Raw genomic sequence first — 14,689 nt, forward strand, 5'->3', positions numbered from 1 at the left:
CAATTCAATTTTACTGAATTAAGAATGTATAGACGCTGTCTAAGATTACATGCACACAATCATACGATTATTGTTGATAATCAGATTAATTTAATAGTTTGTTTAAAACGTTAACATGCTTTGCAAAATTAACGATTTCCCTAATAATCCTGTTTACATGGACACATCTGGAATCAGGCTACCTGATGAGAAATAAATGCATAAAAATCACCAATCAAAATAAACGTTCTACCACAGCGACCATGTTATTTTTGTGAAGCCTACTTGATTCTGAGTTCGGACATATAGTTTGTACATGAAAAGTATTTCCAAAATGTATAGCCTACTTTCAGTTTTTCCAAACTCACTTCACTCCCTCAAGAGGGAGGCTTGACCTACTGGTGCTGGCAAATCAAATACACTACTGGAACGAGGATTACACAGTTTATATGTCCTAATAATTAGAAATATTGATCAGAAAACCAGGTGTTTTAATCGACATATGCTTACTTCGATTGTGACCATACGACGATTAAGATAAACAGAGTAAAGTGTTTACATGCCTATTGCCATACTCGGCCAATTGCCATAATCCATTTAATATCGAATTAGTGTCCATGTAACCTACACAATGTTTAGTAAACAAAGGGCCTCAATTTCTTCACTTTCACATAGTGAATCATTCTTGCCATTCTCCTCAAAGTCCCCAGTATATCCACATTTTTCATTGCACTTTTGATGACTCTCCTGGCTCTTCCTCCTCATCTCCAGTTTCTCTATCCTTTCTCCCATTGTCCTCTTCCTCTTTGACATCATCGTTGTCATCTTCTGATGTTCCAGAACTTCCAGCTTCCTCACCATCACTCTCTGTATCATCCTCTTCCTCAGCAACACTAAACAAAGATGATATGCAATACCATTTACCAACAAAGTTTGCATAACAAATGTGAAACTGTAATTAATTAAATATATTATGATTTTCAATTCAATACAAAGCAACGGGTCTTTATTACCGAGGGGGTCTGTTGAGATTCATGCATTCTCTCCCTGAGTCAACATCGAATGGATCTGCAAAGATAATGGATTAGACATTTTTGGTTTAAGACAGTCTCTGAAGAAATACACAAACACTCAAAGTAAAATACATTAAAGACTAAGCTTTCTATGTATGACATCAATAGTGCTCCCTCCGAAGGCATACCAGTTTTCTTAACACCTTCTTGTATGGCTAAACATTCACCCCTCACTCAACTCCAAATATTTCCTGGGATTTGATCCCAAACTTCTCCAACAGTAACTTACCAAACTCCTCTTTCTCAGGAGGGGTGTTAAGGTACTCTTTCTCCACAGCCAGCAGCTCCTCCTCTGACTGACAAGCTGCATAGCGATCCAGCAGAGTCTTGTTCAGATCCAGAAACACAGTCCCCCACTTAAACTTCCTTAGCAGAATCACAGCCAGGTCCTGAAAACCTGCATTTCAGACATGTTAATTAATGATTGATCATGACACTGCCAACACTTAACACTACTAAGGTAATCTGATGGTAAAACCAATTAATTTGTATAGATTAAATCAAATGTTATTTGTCACATACGCCGAATACAACAGGTGTAGACCTTACAGTGAAATGCTTACTTACAAGCCCTTAACCAACCATGCAGTTAAGAAAAATAAGTGTTAAGTCAAAAATTAAAATTAATTAAAATAACATATTAAAATAACAAATAATTAAAAAGCAACAGAAAAATAACTAGCAAGGCTATTATATACAGGGGGTACCGGTACAGAGTCAATGTGCAGGGGCAAAGGTTAGTCGAGGTAATATGTACATGTAGGTAAGAGTTAAAGTGACTATGCATAGATAATAACCAGAGAGTAGCAGCAGCGTAATAGAGGGGGTGAGGGGGACAATGCAAATAGTCTGGGTACAATTTTAATTAGTTGTTGTGGGTAGAAGCTGCTAAGAAGCCTTTTGGACCTAGACTTGGCACCCCGGTACCGCTTGTCGTGCGGTAGCAGATTAAACAGTCTGTGACTAGGGTGGCTGGAGTCTTTGACCATTTTTAGGGCAATCCTCTGACACCGTCTGGTATAGAGGTCCTGGATGGCAGGAAGCTTGGCCACAGTGATGTACTGGGCCGTACTCACTACCCTCTGTAGTGCCTTGCGGTCGGAGGCCGAGCAGTTGCCATACTAGACAGTGATGCAATCAGTCAGGATACTCTCAATGGTGCAGCTGTACAACCTTTTGAGGATCTGAGAACCAATGCCAAATATTTTCAGTCTCCTGAGGGGGAATAGCCTTTGTCGTGCCCTCTTCACGGCTGTCTTGGTGTGTTTGGACCATTCTAGTTTGTTGTTGATGTGGACACCAAGGAACTTGAAGCTCTCAACCTGCTCCACTACAGCCCCGTCGATGAGAATGGGGGCGTGCTCGGCCCTTCTTTTCCTGTAGCCCACAATCATCTCTTTTGTCTTGATCAAGTTGTGGGAGAGGTTGTTATCCTGGCACCACACGGCCAGGATTCTGACCTCCTCCCTATAGGCTGTCTCATCGTTGTCGGTGATCAGGCCTACCACCGTTGTGTCGTCGGCAAACTTGATGATGGTGTTGGAGTCGTGCCTGGCCATGCAGTCATGGGTGAACAGGGAGTATAGTAGGGGACTGAACACGCTCCCCTGAGGGGCCCCTGTGTTGAGGATCATCGTGGCAGATGTGTTGTTACCTAGCCTTACCACCTGGGGGAGGCTCTGGGGGAGGCTGTCAGGATGTCCAGGATCCAGTTGCAGAGGGAGGTGTTTAGTCCCAGGGTTCTTAGCTTAGTGATGAGTTTGGAGGGTACTATGGTGTTGAACACTGAGCTGTAGTCAATGAATAGCATTCTCATGTGGGTGTTCCTTTTGTCCAGGTGGGAAAGGGCAGTGTGAAGTGCAATAGAAATTGCATCATCTGTGGATCTGTTGGGGCGGTATGCAAATTGGAGTGGGTCTAGGGTTTCTGGGAAAATGGTGTTGATGTGAGCCATGACCAGCCTTTCAAAGCACTTCATGGCTACAGACGTGAGTGCTACGGGTCGGTAGTCATTTAGGCAGGTTACCTTAGGGACTATGGTGGTCTGCTTGAAACATTTTGGTATTACAGACTCGGTCAGGGACAGTTTGAAAATGTCAGTGAAGACACTCGACAGTTGGTCAGCGCATACTCGGAGTACACGTCTGTCCCTGCTGTTGATCTGTTTAAAGGTCTTACTCACAGCGGCTGTGGAGTGTGATCACACAGTCATCCGGAACAGCTGATGCTCTCATGCATTTACATTTTTTTCCAAAAAATTTGTTTATTATTATTTTTTTACCCCTTTTCCTCCCCAATTTTGTGGTATCCAATTGGTAGTTACAGTCTTGTCCCATCGCTGCAAATCCCGTACGGACTCGGGAGAGATGAATGTCGAGAGCCGTGTGTCCTCCGAAACACAACCGCACTGCTTCTTGACACCATGCCCACTGAACCCGGAAGCCAGCCGCACCAATGTGTCGGGAGGAAACAAGTACACCTGGCGGCTGTGTCAGCGTGCACTGCGCCTAACCTGCCACAGGAGTCGCTAGTGCGCGATGGAACAAGGACATCCCTGCCGGCCAAATCCTCCCTTAGACGACGCTGGGCCAATTGTGTGCCACACCATGGGTCTCCCGGTCGCGGCCGGCTGCGACGGAGCCTGGACTCGAACCCAGAATCTCTAGTGGCACAGCTAGCATTGCAATGCAGTGCCTTAGCCCACTGCGCCACTCTGGAGGCCTCGCTCTCATGCATGCTTCAGTGTTGCTTGCCTCGAAGCAAGCATAGAAGTAATTTAGCTTGTCTAGTAGGCTCGTGTCACTGGGCAGCTTGCGGCTGTGCTCCACTTTGTAGTCTGTAATAGTTTGCAAGCCCTGCCACATCCGACAAGTGTCGGAGCCGGTGTAGAACGAGTCAGTCTTAGTACTGTATTGACGCTTTGCCTGTTTGATGGTTCGTCTGAGGGCATAGCGGGATTTCTTATAAGTGTCCGGGTTAGAGTCCCGCTCCTTGAAAGCGTCAGCTCTACCCTTTAGCTCAGTGCGGATGTTGCCTGTAATCCATAGCTTCTGGTTGGGGTATGTACTTACGGTCACTGTGAGGACGACGTCACCAATGCACTTAATGATGAAGCCAGTGACTGATGTGGTGTACTCCTCAATGCCATTGGAAGAATCCCGGAACATATTCCAGTCTGTGCAAAACAGTCCTGTAGCTTAGCATCTGCGTCATCTGACCACTGGGCATTTGTGTCAAATCTTCTATTCAGGTAAATGAGATACGACACCACAGGTTATGAATTAACTGCAGAATAGCTCAAGTCTTACCCACAATGCAGAAGGTGGCAGCAAAAGCCTCCACACAAGACAGCTTGCAGGGCTTCCCATAGTTCACTGGGTTGGCAGCAACCAAGTACGGTAGCAACCGAGGATGACTACCTATCATCTTATTGAAGGGCGTCTCCTCAAGTTTAGCCCAAGAGCAGTCAATGACAGCAAGTCCATTCTTAGCCACAATGTCCCTAAAAAATAAAGGAAAACATAGGACTCTGATTTCAACATTACAAAGACTTGCATATACTATTGAGATATGCCCCAATAATCTTGATTAGAAATTGATGGTTGTGGTCGGTTAAACGTGGTCGGTTAAACATGTCCTGATCTCACAGACAGTGAAAGGGTAAAGGTATGGTCAAATTATTTCCAGCCCTTTGATCTATCAGTGGTAATGACGTGCTTAGGGTTTTGGCCATGTTAAAAGCATCACTCACCTGTCTGCTGGTGAGACGTATTTGGTGCCCATGGGGCTCAGAATGAGTCCATGGAACCTCTGGTTGAGGCGTAGGTTGTGAACAAAGCCTTTGCGGACCAGCTTTCTTCCTGTGCAGCGCTTTGGGTCGCAGTGGCCCAGCTCCCACATGGCCAAGGGGCAGGGCAACTTCACCTGGGCAGCCTCCCCTGCATCATCAGGCTGCAGGCTGGCTGAAACCGAGAAAAACCAACCAAGTTACCAAGCTGGTTTCGGAGCATTTCGTATTATTCTGTACGTAAATCCAAGGGACTTCATTTAGTATGATACGTAACGTTTGGTGTGGTTACATAAGACAGATGGTTACTTAAGGCAAAAAACGAAAGGAGGGTGGTTGCTCAGGGTGGATGGCTACGCATATAACAAATCTCATCACGGACAACTTTAAAATTGTAACTTCTTTTCAACTACTTACTACTACTAAGTACTTTCCAACTACTTAGCATGTTGCTAACCCTTCCCCTAACCGTAACCCTTTTAGCTAACCCTTCCACTATCTCCGAAATTTAACCCTAACCACTAACTCCTAGTAACAGATAATACGAATTGTAATTCGTAACATATCATACAAAACAGATCATACAAATGAATACATACCATACTAAACGTAACATATCATCCTAAATGGAGTCTCGGATTTACATACAGAATAATACGACATGTTCTGAGACCAGGTTGAAGTTATATGATCACACATACGCGCAACATGACTGGTTAGCTGTGACACATACTGTTTCGGGAAGAGGCATACTGTACCTTGCAATGCATCATGCATCTCTTCTGTGAAACACTCAAGAGATTTCCCCTTCATCTTGTGTCGTTTATCTTTCCCCTTGTTCACTGGGCGCTCAAATTTACCCTGCTTCTTTCGCCCCATGTTAGAACTGTCAGACTCTCTCTACCTACTGTTAATTGACTGAGAAAAAAATGTAACGTTAACCTGACTTTGTAGCACTTGAATCAACTGGTCCTACAGAACAGAAGTAAACATCCAAGCAAGCTACCAAGATGACATAGAAAACATGTGTACTCCACTCCTCTTGTTTTGAGATTATATTGTGTCGCTTTAGTTGACTAAATAAAAGTATAAACAACCAATTAGTTCACTTTTCATGTGCTCACGCTGTACCGAGGAAGGACTAACACGCACGCGCAGACCGTGTATTTTGGTCAGCTGACTTCTTCCCATGTTTCCCTAATGGTCACGTGGTCACTACTGTAAAACAAAAAATATAGCCACGGATTATATAGCTAGCAAAGAAGTAAATGAAGTCCACTAATCATGTATTATACATCGACTAGAATAGTACATTTACTATGGATATGTCTGCTCTGTCTTACCCTGCTGAGTAAGTATTTTTCACTTAATACATGTACTCAAACAAAACAGCATCTGTCGTTTCAAGGGTTCTTCCGGGTTAGGTTTTAGAGGAGCGTATTGCGAACTCAAACATTGTAACCAAAATATAGAGCAGTTAAATATATACAGTACCAGTCAAAAGTTTGCACACACCAACTCATTCAAGGGGTTTTCATTATTTTTACTATTTTCTACATTGTAGAATAATAGTGAAAACATCAACTATGAAATAACACATGGAATCATGATTGATGAAGTGCTGCATCCGATGACCTGGCCTCCACAATCACCAGACCTCAACCCAATTGAGATGGTTTGGGATGAGTTGTACCGCAAAGTGAAGGAAAAGCAGCCAACAAGTTCTCAGCATATATGGGAACTCGTTCAAGACTGTTGGGAAAAACATTCCTCATGAAGCTGGTTGAGAAAATGCCAAGACTTTGAAGAATCTGAAATATATTTAGATTTGTTTAACACTTTTTTTGTTTGTTTACTAATTGGTTCCATATGTGTTATTTGATAGTTTTGATGTCTTCACTATTCTACAATGTAGAAAATAGTACAAATAAATTAAAACCCTGGAATGAGTTGGTGTGTCAACTTTTGACTGGTACTGTATATATTTTGACGTTATGTGACTCTGGATTTAATTTTATGTGTATATGCTTGTATATTCAGGATTAACCCTGCTGACAAATGATGTCGCTCAAATGTTTTACTTTTTTAATTAAAGCTACAATATGTCTACTTTTTGGGTGACCTGACGAAATGAACATAGCAATGTGAGTTCTAGATTTGTCTATCTCATTGAGAATAGATATGAAGCGGTAGGTATGCTCTATATGCGCCATTTCTGTACTTCGTGTGCTGAAGTTTTGTTTTTGCATCTTTTACTTTCGGTTTTGTACACCAGCTTCAAACAGCTGAAAACACAATCTTTTTGGTTATTGAAAATATATTTTACAGCGGTTTAGATAATACAATTGTACACAAACTGAAATTAGGCAAACTATTCGACTTTGAGCAATTTCACATTATGAGCATGATTTGTGTCCAATTACATATTAGCAATTAGTATCAATACACACTAGTATTAATTATAAATGACATACATTTCCCCGTTTTCAATCACTTCAAGACAGTAGCTTCAAACTTAGCCCATATTTGTTCGTATTCATATGACTTTCCATGTCCATTTGCAATAGTTTTCAAAAATGTTACAGTTGGCTATTCATTGACAGCTGGAGCCATTCTGCAAATGAGGGCGGCTCCTCTTTTTTCCAATGCCTTAAAATTACCCTTTTAGCTATGAGAGTTAGTGTCCAAAGCATGGAAGCATTTGGGGTATTTTCCCAGCAAGATAAAGGCTGCATTTGTGTGTAGTCTGTTTTTCTATGGCTTCTAGAAATAGAGAGAATATTATTTCTAATATACTTCCAGTTTCGGACACTTGACCAACATATGCGCAAGCCCAGCATCATCTGATGTACATCTTCAACAGTTGCTGTCGGTTGTCATTTTTGCCATGTGTATGTTTAAGTCCAGTAGGTTCTATTAATTATATTATACTGAACCATTTGTGTTTTAGATTCTGCACGGTTTAAAACAGTTTTTCCATACCTTTTCCCAATATTCAAATTTTTACCCCATTTCTCTCTTAAGGGAAGTGTGTAGTGCCCTTGTTTTTCGTTTAAGAATTTATACACTTGATGCCATGTGGTTTTTGGAATGGACATCCTTTATGAAACTTTCCGATTCTTTAAACTCATGTTTATATTTAAATGGTTATTTATGCCGACTTGACTGCCTAAACAATCTGAATGATTCTAAAATGGTTGATAGAGCCAGCCTTTTCCTTCAGTTCATTCAGATCCATAGTTTTACCATCTTTCTACAAATCCGCCACTATCCAAACTCCCATCTGTAGCTAATCTCTCCACAATACTGGTCTGTGATTGATTGATTAATATGTGTGGATTGCTCCAGATGGTTGCTTGGAGAGAGGTACATATGGAAACTGCGTATTTATTTCAAACAATTTTAAGAACATTCCAAGAAGCAGATCTTTTTGGATGGCCTTTTAGCATAGGGAATACTTCCCAAATATCTATCAATCTAACTGGCATGGGGTGGGATATTTCTTCAATTGCTAACCAACAGGGGGTTCTTTTGGTGGGTAGAGCCAGTATATGGTTTATCTTGTTACATGTAATATGTTTTAATATTTGGAAGTGCCATGCCTCCTTTATATTTTGACATCATTAGTTTCTCAAGGGCAACGCTAGGTTGCTTTGAATTCCATATACATTTAGTGATCAGTTCATTGATCTTCTTGAAAAAGCCTTGCGGTAGATCGAGGCAACATGCTCAGTTTGTAGTTGATTGTAGGAGCAACTCATTTTTATTATTTCAATTCTTGCTCGGAATGTTAAAGAGGGAGGACCATGCCACAAAGTGTGCTTTAAAGGATTGCACAATAGCTTCTAAGTTCTCTTCAGTCTTCTTCAAATGTTTCTAATTTTAGTGTGGATGCAGATGGTTTATTCTTGTTCAAATTCATATTTTAGGCCCCTATTCATTTGCTGGTAAAATGAAGATTGTTGAGGAACCAAATACATTTGGGTAAGTCATATGTTATTCTATAATTGCATTTAGATATGTTTCAAAAGTTAAATGTATGAAGGTATAAAACATACTAATTCAGTCGGTATAATGTGGTTCCCTCCTATTTCTCTAGGCTCAACAATCCCTTTTTGGCCCAAGGAAGTAGACTCCAGCCCAAGGTGACTCCAGGCCCAGTGTCAGGTAATAAGAATACGTATTACTTACTGGGTTAACTACATTATGGTCTGCAGACTGCAATAAGATATTGTACAGGTATAGCAGTACAGATCGATACTTTCACCAGCCGTGGGAAGGTACCGCAGTAGTCTGGTCCCTTTTCATTGTTCCTCAGTAATCAAAGGATTGAAACAAGTGGAAAAAGAATCCCCTAATACAGAAGTAAATGAAATCACAATACGTCACCAACTGGTTTACATTTGTGAAAGCAAAGGAGACGGTGCTTTCAAAAAATAATGATCTAATTCTGTCAACACTGGCAGATCATGTGATTAATCAAGAATATACAGGTAACTGACAAAATAAAAGAAATGCCAACATAGTGTTTTAATAGGGCGTTGGGCCACCACGAGCCGCCAAAACCGTTTCAATGCACCTTGGCATAGATTCTACAAGTGTCTGGAACTCTATTGGAGGGGATGCGCACCATTATTCCACAAGAAATTACATAATTTGGTGTTTTGTTGATGGTGGTGGAAAACGCCGTTTATGGCCATTCCCGAATCTCCCATAAGTGTTCAATTGGGTTGAGATCTGATGACTGAGACACAAACACACACACACACTTTAAACCCCCTATGCTCCTTTGAGACCCCTCTTTCAAAGTCACTGATATCTTATCTTCTATCCATGGTAGCCAAAATTATACATTACCCTATGCATGATGGGATGTTAATTGCTTAATATACTCAGGAACCACACCTGTGTGGAAGCGTCTTCTTTCAATATATTTCATACCCCTCATTTACTCAAGTGTTTCCTTTATTTTGGCAGTTACTTGTCTGTCTAAAAACTGACCATACCTAGCACTGTATTCAGTATACATACAGCCCTGTTTTTTACTTGTGCTCTTTTCATAACATTTCTAATCCTTTCTTATAGGACCAGCACATCTCCGCCGACTAGCAGGAAAGTGCTTCAGTTACATAGAGTCCACGTAAGTACTGGGAAACTGAGCGCCTACAAAATCAACACCTAATTGCTGCAGTGAACATTATGGCAAAGTTTCGATCAAACTGTTTAGGACTCATCTTTGATTTCTGTACCAGTTTTCCAATTGGTTGATTCACCGCTAGTCAAGGGTGCAAGATGACATGTGTAGAAAATAGGTATATTTGAGAATACATCATTGTGTTGTTATTTTGTTTAGGTATAAATATGAATTCTGTCCATTCCACAACATCACCCAGCATGAGCAGTCATTCAGGTGGAACGCTTACAGTGGCATACTGGGGTGAGTGGATTCTCCACAACACAATTTCAAACTGCACTCATCCTATCAAGTGAATCAGATTCATTGAAGCATGTTATCCTGTGAATACATTATTTCCATTCATCAGTTTACACCCTTTGTCTTTCCAACAGAATCTGGCAGGAGTGGGAGATTGTGAACAACACCTTTTTGGCCATGTGGATGAGAGAGGGAGATGCCTGTGGGAATAAAAATAGGCAAACAAAGGTAATAAATTGCTTGTGCTCATTCCTTCCATTGGCCAATTGACAAAGCAGGATTGGCGAGCATTTGTGAGTATAACGTGCAAACCCAGTCAGCGAGCTTTGTGAAAGGCCTTTAAAGACATCGCAGAGTTGAATGTTGCGGTTACTGTTCTTTGTGAAAAAAAATGTTTTTCTCTCGTTTCACTAGGTCATTCTGACCTGCGGTGGAAGTAGCAAGTTGGCTCAAGTGTCAGAGCCCACTACCTGTGTGTATTCTCTAAGCTTTGAGACCCCACTTGTATGCCACCCACATTCTCTCTTAGGTAAGACGAGCAAAAGCAGGGACTCTTTAAATGTAAAAAAAAATTATTATTATTATTTTTTTTATAAAGATGGTGCTTGTTTACATTCTGAGTCACACGTGTGTCCTCTCATCAAGTGTACCCAACTCTGAGTGACAAGCTGCAGATGGAATGGGATGAAGTCGAACAGGCCCGCTATGAGAACCTCATTACTGAGCAGGTACGACTTTACTTACTAACATAGGCATTGACATTACCCTTTCATAGCACTTATATGAGTGTAGGACTACACATGAGTTTAAAGATGCTCGCAGACAAAGCGGCAGGCGGGGTGGCCTATTCATTTTCAATAAGGCGGAATTCTATCCAGGCGGAGCGGTCGGCGGTGCTTGTGCACTTGAAAGCCAATTAGTGGAGAAAATAGGAATCAGGTCTATTTGGGCGATAACCACTCCGGAGTTTCACTTCTTGACTTGAAAGCGTTTAAGAAGTCCTCTAACGTGTATATGTGTATTACAGGGCTACAATAATCTACTGAGGGATATTTTTGAGGATGCTGGTTTCCTAAAGAGCCAAAAGGTAAAGGAGAAGCCGGATATCACAACTACCTCAAAGACGCATGATTCCTTGCAGAAATGCAACGAGGTAAGTTCACTGGAGAGAATCCAAAACCATTCGTGACCATGAGTAGTAATGGAAGCCCTGACATTTAGAGCTCTAGTTTAGCTATCCATATACATGAAATGTCATTGAGAAGTTGTGTTTGTTTACATTTCTACGGATGCTTGTTTTATACAGGATGTCCGTAAACAGAGGGAAGAAATTGAGAGATTGCAAGCTCTCCTCACTCAACATAACATTCCCCATGAGTCAAAGGCAGGTGAGTCTTTGCATTATTATTCATGTACTAGTCCATACTTCTCCATGAATAGATGTAGGAAAGGAATCCCATCGTAAGTAACATGTGATGATTGCATTGGTCAATGTTAACATGTTTGCACCCTTCCCTCCCTCTACGGACAGCTAAGGCGAAGATTCCAGTGAGTGTGACTGTGCAAAATCGGCACCTGAGGGGGGACAACGGCCTCATCGCAGACCTACTCTGAGGATTCCAGACATTTACACAAAATATTGCAGACCACTAACTGAACAGCAGAGAAGGAAGATGTCACACAAAAGTTTAAAAAAAATAAGTGTTTATTCTAATTACAATTTTAGAGAATCAACCATGTTTTCTTGACTGTGAGGCATACCTGTACTCCCCAATGGCATAGCTACATTCTTAGAATATTTTTTTTTCAACTCCATTGTCTGTCTAGACAGAAATCATACCTCTGCTATCAAAGGAAGGACACTGAAGATGTAAATTGTTTGATCCAGAAAATACATTTTTGAAGAAAATGAAAAGTTACAGCCTTGAGCATTTTTTATTTATTTATTTAACCTTTATTTAACTTGGCAAGTCAGGTAAGAACAAATTGTTATTTACAATGACTGCCTTCCCCGGCCAAACCCTCCCCTAACCCGGATGACGCTGGGCCAATTGTGCGCCGCCCTATGGGACTCCCGATCACGGCCAGTTGTGATACAGCCCGGGATCGAACCAGGGTCTGTAGTGATGCCTCTAGCACTGAGATTCAGTGCCTTAGACTGCTGCGCCACTCGAGACCCCAAATGCCAATTATTTTGTCATATGACATTAAAAAGGCGCTTAAACAGGCTGCTTCTTGTAGGCTGTTTACATATTTTCTTATTGTTTAACTGGCGATATGCCATCCCATCTGGTTTGCGCTTAGTGGGACTATAATTCGTTTTTCAACAGGACAATGACCCAACACACCTCCAGACTGTGTAAGGGCTATTTGACCAAGAAGGAGAGTGATGGAGTGCTGCATCAGATGACCTGGCCTCCACAACCACCTGACCTCAACCCAATTGAGATGGTTTGGGATGAGTTGGACCGCAGTGTGAAGGAAAAGCAGCCAACAAGTGCTCAGCATATGTGGGAACTCCTTCAAGACTGTTGGAAAAGCATTCCAGGTGAAGCTGGTTGCTAGAATGCCAAGAATGTGCAAAGCTGTCAACAAGGCAAAGGGTGGCTACTTTGAAGAATCTAAAATATTAAATATATTTTGATTTGTTTAAAACTTTTGGTTACTACATGATTCCATATGTGTCATTTACAATGACTGCCTTCCCCGGCCAAACCCTCCCCTAAGCGGGGCCAATTGTGCGCTGCCCGTTGTTTCACTATTATTCTACATTGTAGAAAATAGTAAAAATAAAGAAAAACTCTTGAATGAGTAGGTGTGCCAACTTTTGACTGGTACTATATATATACACACTCTGGACTCCGACATTGCGCGTCGTAATATTTCTGTATTTCTAATATTTTTACTTTTAGATTTGTGTATTTTTTGAGATTACTGCACTGTTGGAGCTAGGAACACAAGCATTTCGCTACACCCTCAATAACATCTGCTAAACACGTGTATGCGACCAATAAAATTGTATTCGATTTTTGATTTGAGATTTAACGATGCTCCTACGAAGGTTCTGACGATTAACTTTTGGGAAACCGGGCCATGGGCTGATGTGTTTCTCCACTGAACATGTGAGGAATTGTAAGGGACTGTAACTATGCATCCAGTGTCTCTATGGAGTGAAGATGAAGATGGAAATATGTTATTATACAACAAGCCAAATGAAACTAGTTCAGACACAGGACAACCCGTTCGGTAAGGGAGAGGAATGGTAAAAAAGAAAAAATCTATTAAAGGGAATGTTTCTGATTATGGGCAAGGCGAGCGCTTGAGGGAGGGATAGAAGGAAGGAGAGGTTGACGCTTAAAGCAGTGTGGATGGAGGGAACGAGGGATTAAATGCTTAAAACTGGGTGTAAGGAGGCAGGGTGGGAAGAATGAATGAAAGGGGAAAGAGCCATACCATGCAAAGAAGGGCAGCAGTGTTGTGCCTGCCTATCTATATATGTAGTGTCACTGCCAGCTTCAATAACCTAGTGGTGGCCATTCACAGGCATACGCAGTACACCCACCAATTTCTCTACAGATATAGAGTATACTTAAGCAATAAGGCCCGAGAGGGTGTGGTATATGGTCAATATACCACGGCTATGGGCTGGTCTTAGCACGACGCAACGCCGAGTACCTGGACACAGCCCTTAGCCGTGGCATATTGGCCATATATCACAAACCCACGAGGTGCCTTTCTGCCATTATAAACTGGTTACCAACCTAATTAGAGCAGTAAAAATAAATGTTTTGTCACACCGTGGTATACAGTCTGATATGTTGGTAACCCGTTTATAATCAGCTTTCAGGGCTCAAACCACCCAGTTTATAATCACATTACCATTGAGAATGATTGAACAATTGAACGATTAATCTTAATTCCTATCTCTGCCATTATTTTGTGGGGGGAAGGACCAGCTATAGCTAGCTACACCATATAGACAATTGCTGATAATGAATTCATACTCACCTGATGGCAGAGAGTGATGGTCAAAAGTTGTAATCTAATGCCTGCCTCGGAGCACTCGTTAGTAGAGTTGCATTTGAAATCGAAAGCTGGTCTGAGGCAGTTTTCTAAATAACTAAGTGCATCGCTAGATAATTTTTTGCCTTTCAGCGTCAACTTTATACACAGAAGGGTCTAAGCTACAACTATGCGACAATGAAACAAATTTGAGTTTAATGATAAAAAAGCGTAAACAGCTTTTTATAAAATAGTTACAGTAAGTTTTTAAGTGATATCAAACTTAACCATTTATATTTTCCAGTGATGAAGACATGGATGTCTCATGGTAGGGTAGGGTATGCAAAATGGGTGCAAATCTATGGTAGATTTGGTTGAAGCTGGACTGGGCCCTGGTCTCTGCTCGGCATTGAT

The 14,689-nt window shown here is 41.4% G+C and overlaps 2 protein-coding genes across 4 annotated transcripts; one reads left to right on the forward strand and one right to left on the reverse strand.

Annotated features, from left to right (window-relative positions):
- Positions 1–70: 70 nt before the first annotated feature.
- tsr3 (TSR3 ribosome maturation factor) lies at positions 71–7,453 on the reverse strand. 2 transcript variants are annotated; one of them, XM_071392190.1, is made up of 7 exons: positions 7,314–7,453; positions 5,598–5,757; positions 4,804–5,014; positions 4,361–4,554; positions 1,282–1,449; positions 993–1,047; positions 71–872 (listed from the first exon to the last, which is right to left on the reverse strand). In XM_071392190.1, the coding sequence occupies exons 2-7, from the start codon at positions 5,716–5,718 to the stop codon at positions 704–706; spliced, it is 918 nt and encodes a 305-aa protein (XP_071248291.1). In that variant the 5' UTR covers positions 5,719–5,757; positions 7,314–7,453; the 3' UTR covers positions 71–703. The 2 variants fall into 2 exon arrangements, with proteins under 2 accessions (XP_071248291.1, XP_071248290.1); XM_071392189.1 differs by lacking the exon at positions 7,314–7,453 and having other exon boundaries at positions 5,598–6,052.
- On the forward strand, positions 6,050–12,188 carry gnptg (N-acetylglucosamine-1-phosphate transferase subunit gamma). 2 transcript variants are annotated; one of them, XM_071392191.1, is made up of 11 exons: positions 6,050–6,190; positions 8,769–8,823; positions 8,939–9,006; positions 9,925–9,979; positions 10,193–10,276; positions 10,408–10,501; positions 10,688–10,802; positions 10,919–11,001; positions 11,301–11,426; positions 11,580–11,661; positions 11,805–12,188. In XM_071392191.1, exons 1-11 carry the CDS (start codon positions 6,124–6,126, stop codon positions 11,885–11,887), a joined length of 912 nt encoding a protein of 303 aa, XP_071248292.1. In that variant the 5' UTR covers positions 6,050–6,123; the 3' UTR covers positions 11,888–12,188. The 2 variants fall into 2 exon arrangements, with proteins under 2 accessions (XP_071248292.1, XP_071248294.1); XM_071392193.1 differs by having other exon boundaries at positions 11,580–11,657.
- Positions 12,189–14,689: the final 2,501 nt, after the last annotated feature.

Source organism: Salvelinus alpinus, chromosome 3 (assembly GCF_045679555.1).
Source record: "Salvelinus alpinus chromosome 3, SLU_Salpinus.1, whole genome shotgun sequence".
NCBI classification, from domain to species: Eukaryota; Metazoa; Chordata; class Actinopteri; order Salmoniformes; family Salmonidae; genus Salvelinus; species Salvelinus alpinus.